We start from the raw sequence: 13,823 nt of genomic DNA on the forward strand, positions 1-13,823 counted from the left end.
TAGAGAAAACAGCATCCGGATCAGGGAAAGGTGTTTGTCCAACTCTCGGGCTGCTCTGGGCCCTCTTCTTGTGGCTCTCAATCATACCTGCTGCAGGGCTGCAGGAATGGTGATGATCTTCTGGATGGCACTCCCAAGTCTTTCGATGTAGTAATCCCAGTCCAGGATCTATTTATGAATGTGATTCAGAAAAACACAATCAGAGGACCAAGAGGCACGAGAAACAGAAAGCACATTTCGGAGAACAAGTACAAGTTGGCTGTCCTCTGTACTGGTCTTTTTTACACCAGCATCAAGCTTTCCCATTGTTCCAGCCACATGTCACTTTTAGCCACTAAGGTAATTCTAGAGTCCTGTGACTGCAGGAACTCACTAAGAGTCACACAAAAAAAGGCCAGGGAGGCAGGATGTCCAGGGGAAAGAGCACTGCTTGGTTTCTGAGCACCCAGTGGTTCAAATCTCATCTCTGCTTCCACCTAGCTATGTGACCACAGGCAGATCACTTAACCTGGATGAGCCTCAGTTTTCTCATCTGTAAATGGAGAGGGCTGGACTAAGTGACCCACGAGGTCCCATCCAATTCTAAATCTGCAAGCCTTTGGGTCAGGTGTCATCCTGGTGAATCCTGGATATTCTCATCTGCCAGGCTTCCCTTCTTGAGGAATTGGGCATAGAAAAGTCTTGTGACTTACTGTCCGAATGTCAAAGTCTTGTAGGGAAGAGCTCTTGAGCCATTTCCGGAGGAAGTGTTTTCTTACTGTGGGCTCTGCTTGGAAAATAGCAAGTGGGATGGCCCTAGGTGACACAGCAATGTCCATGTTATTCGCCAAAGGGACCCAGCACCTCCTCTACCCCATTATCCAGAACAGAATGTGCTCTTCCTATTTATCATCCCTGACAAATCCCATTGCTTGGCCTGTAAAACGTTTGTAATCCAATCACAGATATCCCAGAGAGACTCAGTTAATGCTCAATCTTGCTTGATCATAATGTGCATATCTTTTCTTAACCTTCTGACTCCTTCTTTCTCAAAGCATCATCACCACTTTGGGCTTCTTGTAATAATTACCTCTCTGTGACTGGAGACCCTTCAGGTTTGCGGGAAATGATGAAGCGACAGCTTAGCCCAGCATCCTTCACCATCTGATCTCCCAAGAACTCGGCCAGTCTCTTGGCTGTACTGATGGATGTGGATTTTTGCTCTCCATAGTCTTCCAGTTTCCGAGACATGGAGCGGTTTTCAGAGATCAGTTCAAATAGTTCTGAGTCTGGCATGTTGGCCGCCTAGGGAGGAGAGTCCACAAAACATTTCTAGGGATGTTAACAGTATGGAAGTCTAACAAACATTTCCCCTTAGATTGTCCCTCACATGGAATTTACCATTTCAGAATTTCTATAGTCTGGATATATTTACAGCAGGATATAAATGAAAATATATTGGGATGAGGGTTGGGAGAATAGAGGGTCTCTTCTTAGACCTGCCACTTATCTTTTGACCTTCTACCTATCATTTACTCTTTTATCATTATTGTTCAGTCACTTTAATTGTGTCAACTCTGTAATTCCATTTGGGGTTCTCTTGACACAGATACTGAAATGGCTGGCCATATGCTTCTCTAGCTCATTTTACAGATGAGGTAACTGAGGCAAACAGAGTTAAGTGACTTGCCCAGAATCACATAGATAGGAAATATTTGAGGCTAGATTTGAACTCAGGTGTTCCTGACTCCAGGCCCAGAATTCTATCCACTTGCCACCAAGCCACCCCATTTAACTTTACTTTCTGCATTTGTTAAAAAGGAGAGGGATAGGAATTAGAATAAATGATCTTGAAGGTCTCTATTCTATGATTCTCTAAATTAGCTGAGGGAAATTTCAGAAAAACATTAGTGAGGAAAATTTCCTTTGGTCAGAATTCATTAAGCCTAAGAGTTTATCTGCCTTCAAAGGCAGAAGGGATTTCTGGCTCTTTTGAGTTATTTATACCTGTATCCCACAGAAACTCAACAATAAGGCTAAGCAGCACAGTATTAGGGAATGAGGGGTAGAATGAGACTCTGAAGATCTAGACTAGACCTAACTTTTATACTTTTAGCTCTGTGATCCTTGCCAGAACTATTCATCTTTCTTTTCCTCCCTAGCTTTCTGATCCACTATAAGGATCAAATGAGATCAACCAGCAAGTACTCAGTGTCTGATATGCACTGGGCTAGACACTGAGACTACAAAAGTAAAAACAACAGCATGTATACTTATAAGGTTATATACAAATAATAAAATATGAATAAAGTAAGTAAAAGATAATTTTTGGTGGGTCATTAGCAACCTGAGGGATAGGAAATGCCTTGTGTAAGAGAAGATGTTTAAGGGGAGCTTTGAAAACTTAAAAAAAAAAAAAAAAAAGAAAGATACTAGAAAATGCAACCAATTGAGCACTATCAGGAAATCCAAGAAAAAAGAAAATCGCAATAAGATATTTTTCTAGTCCAGGTCAGCATTGGAAGATAGTCAGAGATATCTTTAAACACTAGATACAAAGTCTAACCAGGAATGATCATATTAAACATTCTAGAATGGGAAAAGATTTTATGACAGGACAAGACCCAAATTAAAGGCCCAAATCAAAGAGGAGTTTAAAAACTGTGCAGGGTACAGATTAATTGCTGACTTCCCAGTTCCAGAGGAAACCAAGTTGAGGATATGTATCTAAAGATGGCATTCTAGGTTCTAGGCTGTGTACCAAGCAAAGCACAAGTTCAGAAACAAGAAGGGGCCATATGGCTTAGACCCTAGAAGCAAAGCAGGATCTTAGTTCTAGTTAAGTCTAAAATCTACAGCAGAGTAAGTAGGGACAGAATCTTAGAATAAAGGGAAATTTCAAGTTCTGCTCCTGAATCAACACAACTTATAGCCTGGCTAAGAATAGGAGAGTGCAAAAGCAATCTACTAGAACTCCAAACAGGGTAAGCTCATAGGCACATTGTTCAGACCCAAACCTAGATCATGAATTTTCAGAGTTTAGACTGGAGTAGGGGGAAGAGGGAAGAGGGAAGAGGGAGAGAGTGATCCATCAAATTTTGCCATGGATCAGACCACTTCAGAAATTACACAAGTTTGCGGGTTCCTAGTCTTGTGTTTCTAAGATTCTGGAATCATATAATATGCAATACTCTTAAGAAAGCAGCAGCCGCAGCAGCACAAACATTCTCTCCAGAAGTGTGCAGAGCTGGCCCTAAGAACTAGTCTGGAGTCAGGAAGTAGGATGAAAGAACAGACAAACCAAATAAAGAATCCTATCATTAAAAGCTGTGATGATGACAGGTATGCTGAAGACATAAACTTAAAAGCAAATGACTCCAAAATATCTACAAGCAAAGTATCAAAAAAAAAAAAAAATTATACCTTGGGCACAAATTCAAATAATTCCTGGAAGCAAATAGGGGTTTAAAAAAAAAAAAAAAAAAAAGAGTTTTTTTTTTTTTTTTTTTAAGTATCAAAAAATATTTTTATAACACTGGGGAAAAAATTATAAAAGAGATGAGAGCTAAGGAAAAAAATGACTGAAAGGTAATAAACAGATTATCACAAGAGACAGAAAACCTTTATCCATGCAATAAATTCCTGGAAAATAGAATGGATCAAATAGAAGATAATGACTTCAGGAAATTTTAAGATATATCAAAAACAAAGTCAAAGGACTGAAAAAATAGAAAAAATGTAAGGTAACTCAAAGCAAAAACAATTGATCTGGAAAACAGAACAAGGAAAGATAATTTAAGAATCATTGTACCCGAAAGCTATGATCAAAAAGTTAACCTGACCAAAATATTTCAAGAATTACGTAGAGCTTTTAGAATCAGAGAGCAAAGGAGAAGATCACAGAGAGGATTACATATAACTTAGTAGCTACCACAAGAAAAGAATAAAGGGTTTGAATGCAATATTCTGGAAGGCAAAGAGGGGAGGAAAAAAGGAGAAGAGGAGGAGCGAAAGGGGGAGATTTATAATCAAAAATCTCTTACTCACTGAAACTGAATATAACAAGAAGGTAGGACTCATGAGAAAAGTTGATATTGGTAAAGATTAAAAGCAAAAGGAAGAGGGGATGGCCAAGGATGAGTGTCATGGATAAACAGTGTCATGGAAAGAACAAACATGAGCTTGGATAGACTTTTAAGAGAGTGAGAAGGTTTTGGAGTGCTATGGTTCATGAGGTTACAGAATCAGACATGACTAAACTACTAAACACAAAACTGAGTGTATTGTAGAGGAAAAATATAAACCTTAATGAATGAAATAAAGGACTTCCAAGCATTCCTAATGAAAAGATTAGAGTATACTGAAACTAAAAAAAAAATAATTCCGAAGAAAAGGTAACGAAACCTCTCCTCTCAACAGAAAGGTTTGTGAATAAATCCTGTGGAAAACTGCCATAAAAATTATTTTTGTAAAGCAAGAGATGAGGGGTTCTAAGGAGCAGAAGCGAGGAGGCAATGCATGGAGGACTGCAATGTCACATGGGAGAAACATCAAAGTGATCCCGTTTAGCTGGGCTTTGCAGAATCCCAGGGCTGCAAACAATACACTGAGGATGCCAAAATATCCACCTCAGAGCTGACCAGGAAGGCCCACAACAATATCTCAGCAGGTGGTCGTGAAGTCATTGGGTGAGGAGGCACAGTGAGCCCTTTGGGCGGCCTGATTGACTTTTGGACTTTAGGAAGACCATCTTTGCAACTTGAACCTGATTTTCTGTAACAATGTCCCTAGTTCAGCCCCGTAGGAGTCTAATCCTTCTTTCATATGACTGCCCTTCAAATATGAAAAGACAGCCATCCTGACTCACACTAAGATAATGCATATAAAGTACATTTACTGTAAATTGCACAGTGCTCCCTAGTACCTACTACCACATGTAAAAATAGTGCACTCCATGAGCATTACGTACCCTGCTGTAGAGCACATCTAGCCAATAATCTGCTACTTTGGCAACAGACCCATAGACCTCCTCCAAGGTATTGCCCTTTAGGAATGCTTCAAACACTGACGACTGGAAGATCTTAATCAGCTGTAGTTCTCCACGCCGTTTGACCTCAAAGCCCTTTAGCTCAGCCAGGGAGCCATCTTCATTGAACACAGCATATCTACAACAGAGTGTAGGAAATCAGTTAGTGGACATGTCCTTTACCCTTCTCTTCTATTTGCAGGGAGGTTGTCATACCCCTGATACCCTTCCACATCTAGCCTGCTGTTCTTGAACCAAGAGCTGTTCTGTCCCCATAGGACCACTCTCACAGGAACATAGGCAGTTTAAAAATACCATAACCATCCTCTGTACCATAACCATTGAGGAGGGTCCTCTAAGTGCCTCATTCTGGCACTGAGGTGAGACCTGGATTCTCAAAGGCTATTAGCTCTACCATGTCCTATCAAGCTAAAGAGCCCAGCATTGGCTACTGTTGGAGGACGGGCTCCATTAAGCTCAAAGAGGCTCCTTCCTGCTTTGGCTACAAGGCAATAGATAATCTGGAGCAGTTCTCAAAGCCCATTGCCATCTGTAGCAAAAGAAAGAAACCTCAAAACCAGGCGCAAAAACTCCTCCAAAAAATTATTCTTCACATTCAAAGTCTTTGGCCATCAGTTCCATTCCTTTAGGAATCGGCAGAACTTCCTACTGCTTGTCCCATTGGCTTATGGAAGTGTTGGGTTCTCAACCTTCAGCTGGTCTACACATGCTAAACTCAATTCCAAAGGCAATATTCTCTAACTAGGAAGAATTTCTTCTACCTTTTCTTCAGTTTCTTCCCTTCCTCCTTGGAAGCTGGAAGAATCATAGCGAGGTATGGACCATCTACTTCAAAGAAGATGCTGTTTTCTGAGCGGGTGATGTAAGTGAGAGAAGTGGGCTCAGTGAGCTCTTGATACTGATCATTTGTGAAGCCTTCCTGCAAGTGAACAGACAAAAATCTCTCATTCTCCAGAGTTAGGGTCTCCAGAGCACTGGGTAGTAACTAAGTGGAAAGGGAATTACAAATTCCTTCACAGGCAATTCATTAGAACAAATCAGACAAGGACATCATCTTTCTAAGCCCTTCCCTTCCCTACATCCATCAGAAGAATACTCCTGAACTCAAGACAGGGATTTCACTTCCATAATCTTCAAGTCAGCTCTCTTTGTAATCCATGTAAACACTAAGGCTGCACAGTCTTTCTGTGAGAAAGAAGAACTTTTTATTTCTCAGAAGCTGCGGAATAAAGGGGATGAGGTTAAAATTTTAATTGAAGTTTAAATGAGGTTAAAATGTTAATGCTGTACAGGTCAGAGGACAGATACTGCTAGATGCACTCCCCTGTTCCTTGAGAATCCAAGCTAACTGTGGAAAGGAGAGCACAGCAGAGAAAGGATTGTAGAGGCAGTAACTTGGAGAGCTCCAAGAGAAGGGGTGTAAGTCTACCAAGAAAAATTTATTTCCTAATTGGAGAAACAACATGCTTAAAATCAGAAAAACTGTAACACAAAGAGATGAGTTGGTATTCTGCATCAATTTAAGAGATATTATTACATTTTTATGGGTGATTTGATCAAATTCAATCAGGATACCTTTCTAATGTCTCCAAGGTTAAATCTCTATAATATAACTTCATTATTTTGTTTGAAGTAAAATAGAATTTGTCAAATTCAAAACTGAAATGAAAATATATTCTAATTCTAAATATACGGAAAGCCCCTGCTTTTAGAAACCCTAATGTAAAAAGTATCACATAATCCCACAGGAAATAAGCAAATAAATCATCAATGATATAAGAACAAAGATGTGACATTTATAAACTTTTAATCATTTTAAGTAGAAAAATGATACTCTGTGGGAACTGCATAATTGGTTACATTAAAGCTTCCTAATGGTATTAGGCATACATATAGCACATTAACAGAGGTTCCATCATTTAGCCATATCATATACTTGGTATAGTAGTCTATCAAATGCCAGGCCATTCATTCTTCTTCCTTTCTAGGAGTCTGGTGTCCAGACCACAATCCAACTCTCCATGGTCCTACTACAGCCTTGAATCTCTCCTCCCTAGCCTCTCATGTCATGATACTTTTACAAACTATCTTCTTCCCATTAAGACTGGGCCAAGAGCCAATGAAAGAAATACCAACCATGGTGACTCAGTCCATTACAAATTTATGTTATTTAATCTTGGCTCTCACCATTGCAGGACAATCCTCCATCATTCCCCAACTCTCAGTCATACTCCCTTCTCCAAGAACCATTACAAATCTTCTATCTTAAGTCTTTTATGCCATTTCTCTTCAGTCCATCTCACTAGAGCACCTCACTTGAGACAATCAAGATATCTTTGAGGCTCTGTTTCCCTACTTCATACCTCAAAGGTCTCCATTCTCTTTCTTCATTCTAGTCTTGAATTGACTTTTATAACCAAAATCAGTTCCTCTACTGTCGTCTTTAATTCTGAATCTTCCTTTCTCCCCGAGGAATATGTCCTTTAGATCAATCCCTATCTTTCATCCTCAGCCTTTCCTTACCTATTGCTCTTTTCCTACTGCCTAAAAATCTCCCGATTCTCAAGTAAACTTGATATTACTATGCCATTCCTTCCATTTTTTTTTAATCATTGATTCCTTTCATACTAAAAATCTTATAAAAGGCTTCATTTCTCAAATACATAAAAAACTGAGTCAAGTTTTTAAGAATACAAGTCATTTCTCCAATAGATAAATGGTTAAAGAATATGAACAGGCAATTTTCAGAAGTTATCAAAGCTACCTAAAGTCATCTAAAAAAATGCTCTGAATCATCATTGATTAGAGAATATAAATTAAAACAACTTTGAAATATCATTCTCAAAAAAAAAAAAAGAAAAAAGAAATATCATTCTCATACCTACTGCTCACATTCAGATTAGCTAATATGACATAAAAGGAAAATGACAAATATTGGTGGGAAAACTGGGACAACACTGCTGATGGAGCTGATCCAAACATTCTAGAGAGCAATTTAGAACTGTGCTCAAAAGGCAATCAAACTGTGCATACCCTTTGGCCCAAAAATACCACTATTAGCTCCACATCCCAAAGAAATTAAAGAAAAAGGAAAAAGACCTATAAGCAGAAAAATGTTTATAGCAGCTTTTTGTGACAGCAAAGAACTGAAAATTAAGAGGACGCTCATTATTGGAGAATGGCTAGACGAGATGTAGTATATGATTTTGATGGACTATTACTGCACCATAAGAAATGATGAGCAGGATGGCTTCAGGAAAACCTGAAAAGACTTATGTGAACTGATGCAAAGTGAAATGAGCAACATCAGAAAATCTATATAATAACAGCAATATTGTACAATGATCAAACTGTGAAATGATTTGGGTCTCCCTATCAATATAACGATCCAAGACTATTCTAAAAACTTATAATGGAAAATGCTATTTACATTAACGAAAGAACTGATTATCAATACAGATCAAAGCATAATTTTCTCACTTTATTTGTCTTGCTTTCTTTTGCAACATAGCTAATATGGAAATGCTTTGCATGGTTTTGCATGTACAATTGATATCACATTTCTTGCCTTATTGGATAGATCAAAGGTGGGAGGGAGAGAATTTCGAAATCAAAATTTCCTTTAAATGAATGTGCAAAAGAAATAAATAATTTTTTAAAAGATTTTTTTACAAAAAAAATTATATTTATTGCTTCCAATTCATGCTCTACTCCTCAATATTTTTAATCTGTCTTTCATCCCCACACTTTTTTTTTAAATTAAAGCTTTTTATTTACAAATAGGGTAATTTTTCAACATTAACCCTTGCAAAACTTTCGGCTCCAAATTTTCCCTTCTTTCATTCTCTCCCCTAGATGTCAGGTAGTCCAATACATGTTAAATATGTTAAAATATATGTTAAATTCAATAGATGTATACATATTTATACAGTTATCTTGCTGCAGAAGAAAAATCAGATCTAGAAAGAAAAAAAAAAACCTGAGAAGAAAAGCAAAATGCAAGCAAACATCAAGAGAAAGCGTGGAAATGCTACATTCAGTTCCCACAAGCCTCTCTCTGGATATATATGGCTTTCTTCATCACTGAAAAATTGGAACTGGTTTAAATCATCTCATTGTTGAAAATAGCCACATCCATCAGAATTGATCACCGTTATAGTCTTGTTGCCGTGTATAATGATCTTCTGGTTCTACTCATTTCACTTAGCATCAGTTCATGTAAGTCTCTCCAGACCTCTCTGAAATCATCCTGTTGGTCGTTTCTTACAGAACAATGATATTCCATAACATTCATATGCCATAACTTATTCAGCCATTCTCCAACTCCTCATGGGCAGCCACTCGGTTTCCAGTTTCTTGCCATTATAAAAAGAACTGACACAAGCATTTTTGCACATGTGGGTCCCTTTCCCTCCTTTAAGAACTCTTTGGGATATAAGTTCTGTAGAAACACTATTGGGTCTAAGGGTATACACAGTTTGAGTATAGTTCCAAATTGCTCTCCAGAATGGTTGGATCCATTCACAATTCCACCAACAATGTATCAGTGTGCCAGCTTTCCCACATCTCCTCCAACATTCGTCATTATCTTTTCCTGTCATCTTAGCTAATCTGACAGATGTGTAGTGGTATCTCAGAGTTGTCTTAATTTCAATTTCTCTGATCAACAGTGATTTGAAGTACCTTTTCATATGACTAGAAATTCAACTCCCAATACTATAGGAAAACTTCTATTCTGATAAGTAAATAAATGCTAAATTCAATTACTTTTCTAAGTCTTCATCTTAATTTGTCCATTGCACCTTTTAACACTGTCATCCGATCTCTGTTTCAGTGACACTGCCCTCTCCTAATTCTCCTACTACTTATATTTCTCATCCTATCTTTTTTCCTGGAGATAGTCACCCTTTTCCTGCTTCCTAAGTATTAGTGTCCCCAAAGGCTTTATATCTTAGGTCTTTGTCCCTTCTCTATATATACTCTTTTCCTTGTTATAAATCAGAGAGATGATTTTGGTAACTTCCATTCCCATGATTTGATTAGCATCTCTTTATAGATTAAACTCCCAAATCGATATATCCGTTAGTAATTACTCTCCTAAACTCTAGTCCCACTCAATTGGACTAGACACAGACCAGATTCACAATCTTGTTTCAATATTATCATCATAATGTTCTTTTCACAGTTTAAGATGCAACATGTTCACAATGTTATCTTCCCCTTGAAATTTACCCTCCTTCCACATTTCCCTATTTCTGTCAAGCGCCACATCATCCTTCTACTTACCTTAGCATCATCTTTGACTCTTCCTTTCCCTTGATCCCCATAACTAATCATTGCCAAATCTTACTGATTTTACTTCTACAACAGCTCTTAAAACTATCTTTTTCTCTCTTCTCATATGTGACCACTCCTTCAGTTCAGATACTTATTAAACTATAACCTCAACTAAATGGATATTAAACTATAGCATCAACTCAATGAATGAGACTGAGGAATCTAGGATGATCCTAAGATAGTGCATCTGGGTTAACAAGACAGATCTTGATGTTCCAAAGAGAAATAGCAAATTTTGAAATACTATACTGATAGCCCATCTAGTTCAAACTGTCCAATGGGTAATTAATGCCTATTGGATTAGAAAGCAATGAGGATTGGATCTTTAAAAATAGAACTTCTACATATATAACCTATGTGTGATGAAAGACATAGTTGACTATTTTCAAAAGATGCATTTATGATTTATTAAAGAAACATTGAAGAATAAACAAATAAACTATTGCTTCATCATTGGTCTCTCTGTCTCCAGTCTTTATCCTCTGCAAACTACTTTTCCCAAAGTTGCCAAAATAATTTCCCCAATATATTGACTGTCATTCAAAAATCACCATTGGCTTCCTATTGTCTCTAGGATAAAATATAATTCCTTCATAAAATATTTAAAGTTCTCCAAAATTCAGGCTCAACTTCACTTTTCTAGATATATTTTAGAGGTCTCCCCTGTCATGCACTAAACTTTTCAGTCTAATAACAATAGTAGTATTTAACATTTACACAGGATTTAAAAGTTTGCAAAGTGTTTTACCAAACAAGGAAGGAAGTGAGCAATTATTAAATATCTACCATATGTCAGGTATAGTGACAGGTGTTGGGAGACAAAAATTAAACACTCTTAGGAAGCTTATGTTCTATCAGGAAAACAAGTACATTGATTAGACATACAAAATGCATACAAAGTACAAAATCATTATGGAGGAAAGGACATGAACATCTGGGAGGATCAGGAAAGGCTTCATGTAAAAGGTGGCACTTGGACTGACTTGTGAAGGAAATGCAGCAGAGGTGAATTCCAAACATGGAAACTAACCCATACAAATGTGGGAAAATAATATGTATATTTTTGTCAAGAACATCAAGAAAACCAGGCTGGCTTCACTGTAAAGCACAGGAAAGAAACAATTTATATAACGAGATTAAAAAGATATTTTAGGACAAAGTCACAAACTACTTTAAAATTAGCTTCATTTGAATTTATTATTATTGTCCCAATCTCACAGAGAAGAAAACAGAGGCCCAGGATCACACAAGTAGTAAGTTGAAAGTGAGATTTGATTCTTCTAAGTCCAATACTCTTCCCACCATACTTTTGTTCTCCCTGCAGCAAAAATTCCAAAATCATTTCCACTGACATAAATGAAGATTTTTGAAGTTGTTTCTGCTTCCCCCTTTTGCCACTAGACGTCATAATTGTTTATTACGACATTGTCAAATGTGTCAAAAACTTTTCAAAGCTGTGAAAAGAGAAGTGCAGAATGATGCAGAGTCATGTCAAATGACTCTGACTAAGACTTCTCTGAAAGTACTAAACATTAAAAGGACATGATTTCCAATTTCCTTTTCTTTTTCTCATCTTGCATCTTCTACTTCCTTGTGTGTCTTGCTTTCTCTCTATTTTACTGTTCAGTTGCAATGCTGATGCCTTCTCTGCTTCAATAACCTAATGAAAAGTAATTTTCAAAAGACTTCCTAACTCAACCTCTTCAATGCTGCTTTCTCATCACCAAAATGGAACTACGAGCTGTTATGTCTTCTCCACAGCACTGCTGCAAGGATCAAATGAGATTGTATGTAAAGCACTTCACTGTATTGAAGCACTATTTTAAGTCAACTACTCATAAAAAGGAATGACTGGGTCGTGACCTTCAAGGGTAAAGGGAATATTCGTACCCATAAATTCTGATATGGGGTCCATCTGAACTTCAACATATTCTTAGATGCACAGGTTGGCAGAGTTGGAGGGAACTTGGAGTACAGAATGTTTGTATTGGGAGAGAGCTTAGAATCAGAGTCTGAGCTGGGAGCAATCATAGAGCACGTAATATTAAAGCTATGAGATAGTGTTGAATGTGGAGTCAGAGAACGGAGATGCAAGTCTTAAAACTTTAGATTTCTTTTGCCTAAGTGAAGAAGGCCATTTTTTGCCACAATTTCTACCTAGCCTCAATCCCTAAATGAGTTTGGCCTCAGTCAGACTGGGGCCTGTTGAAGACCTTGACTTTAAAAAGATCTTTCACTGCATCAAGCCATCTCCAGTTGTATTGATCTCTATCCAGCCACTGGAACCAGTTGGCTCTGGAGGAGAAAGTGAGGCAGGTGACTCTGTCCAGCCCTCCCTCACTGAAAAGCAAATAACTTGCATGTCATGTTATCACCTCCCTGATGTCAAGGACCTCTTCAAGAAGAAAGGACAAACAGCTAATGATTTATTCAAGTGAGTTTACTTTCCAATAAAGTTATTTCTTCTCCACTATTAACCAGGCAAGCACACATGATTTTATTCTGAGGTTCCACTTTTAATTCCCTTACTCGTGGTATGGAGTACTTCCCCATTGATTCAGGATCATCTCACTTGTATCCTCTCCTCAACTAACAATAAAACAAATCATGCATGATCTTCTGTTGTTAATCACTGCTTCTTTTTCTTTCTTCTCCTCCCTATTTTACACACTTGCCACTGATAATCTTGTGCAAAACAATAGTTTAGGTTTACAAATAGGACTGTAGTCGATTAAAAGGATTGTACATGTTTTACCTATAGCAGATTGCTTGCTTTCTTGAGAAGGGAGAAGGTAATGGAGAAAGGGAGAAAAATGTGGAACACAAAATTTTACAGAAACATATGTTGATGTGCAAAAGTATTTGTGGCAGCCCTTTTTTGTAGTAGCAAGAAACTGGAAACCGAGTGAATGCCTATGAATTGGAGATAGCTGAATAAGTTATGGTACATGAATGTTAAGGAACATTATTCTATAAGAAACGATCAGCAGAATGATTTCAGAAAGGCCTGAAGAGACTTACATGAATTGATACTAAGTGAAGTAAGTAGAACCAAGAGAACATTGTACACAGCAACATCAAGATTATGTGATGACCAACTCTGACAGATGTAGCTCTTTCTCAACAATGAGGTGATTCAGGTCAATTCCAATAGATGTGATGGAGAGAGACATCTGCATCCAGAGAGAGGATGATGGGGACTGAATGTGGATCACAACATAGTATTTTCACCTTTTTTTGTTGTTGTTACTAGCCTGCTTTTTTTTTTTTTCTTATTTTTCCCCCTTTTTTGATCTGATTTTTCTTGTGCGGTATAAATATGGAAATATGTATAGAAGAATTGTACATGTTTAACATATATTGGATTACTAGAGGAGGGGGTGGGGAAAGAGGGAAAAAATTTATAACATGAGATTTTGCAAGATGAATGTTGAAAACTATCTTTGCATGTGTTTTGAAA

The 13,823-nt window shown here is 37.6% G+C and overlaps 1 protein-coding gene across 1 annotated transcript in view; it reads right to left on the bottom strand.

The window, feature by feature from the left end:
* POLE (DNA polymerase epsilon, catalytic subunit) overlaps window positions 1-13,823 on the bottom strand; it is a 67,405-nt gene that overhangs the window by 24,588 nt on the left and 28,994 nt on the right. The window contains exons 24-28 of the mRNA XM_051972572.1: window positions 5,788-5,945; window positions 4,949-5,144; window positions 1,070-1,284; window positions 693-795; window positions 88-168 (exon numbers count right to left, since the gene is read on the bottom strand). Coding sequence (XP_051828532.1) covers window positions 88-168; window positions 693-795; window positions 1,070-1,284; window positions 4,949-5,144; window positions 5,788-5,945 — 753 coding nt within the window. The remainder of the gene's footprint in view (window positions 1-87; window positions 169-692; window positions 796-1,069; window positions 1,285-4,948; window positions 5,145-5,787; window positions 5,946-13,823) is intronic.

Source organism: Antechinus flavipes, chromosome 1, assembly GCF_016432865.1.
Source record: "Antechinus flavipes isolate AdamAnt ecotype Samford, QLD, Australia chromosome 1, AdamAnt_v2, whole genome shotgun sequence".
Classification (NCBI taxonomy): domain Eukaryota; kingdom Metazoa; phylum Chordata; class Mammalia; order Dasyuromorphia; family Dasyuridae; genus Antechinus; species Antechinus flavipes.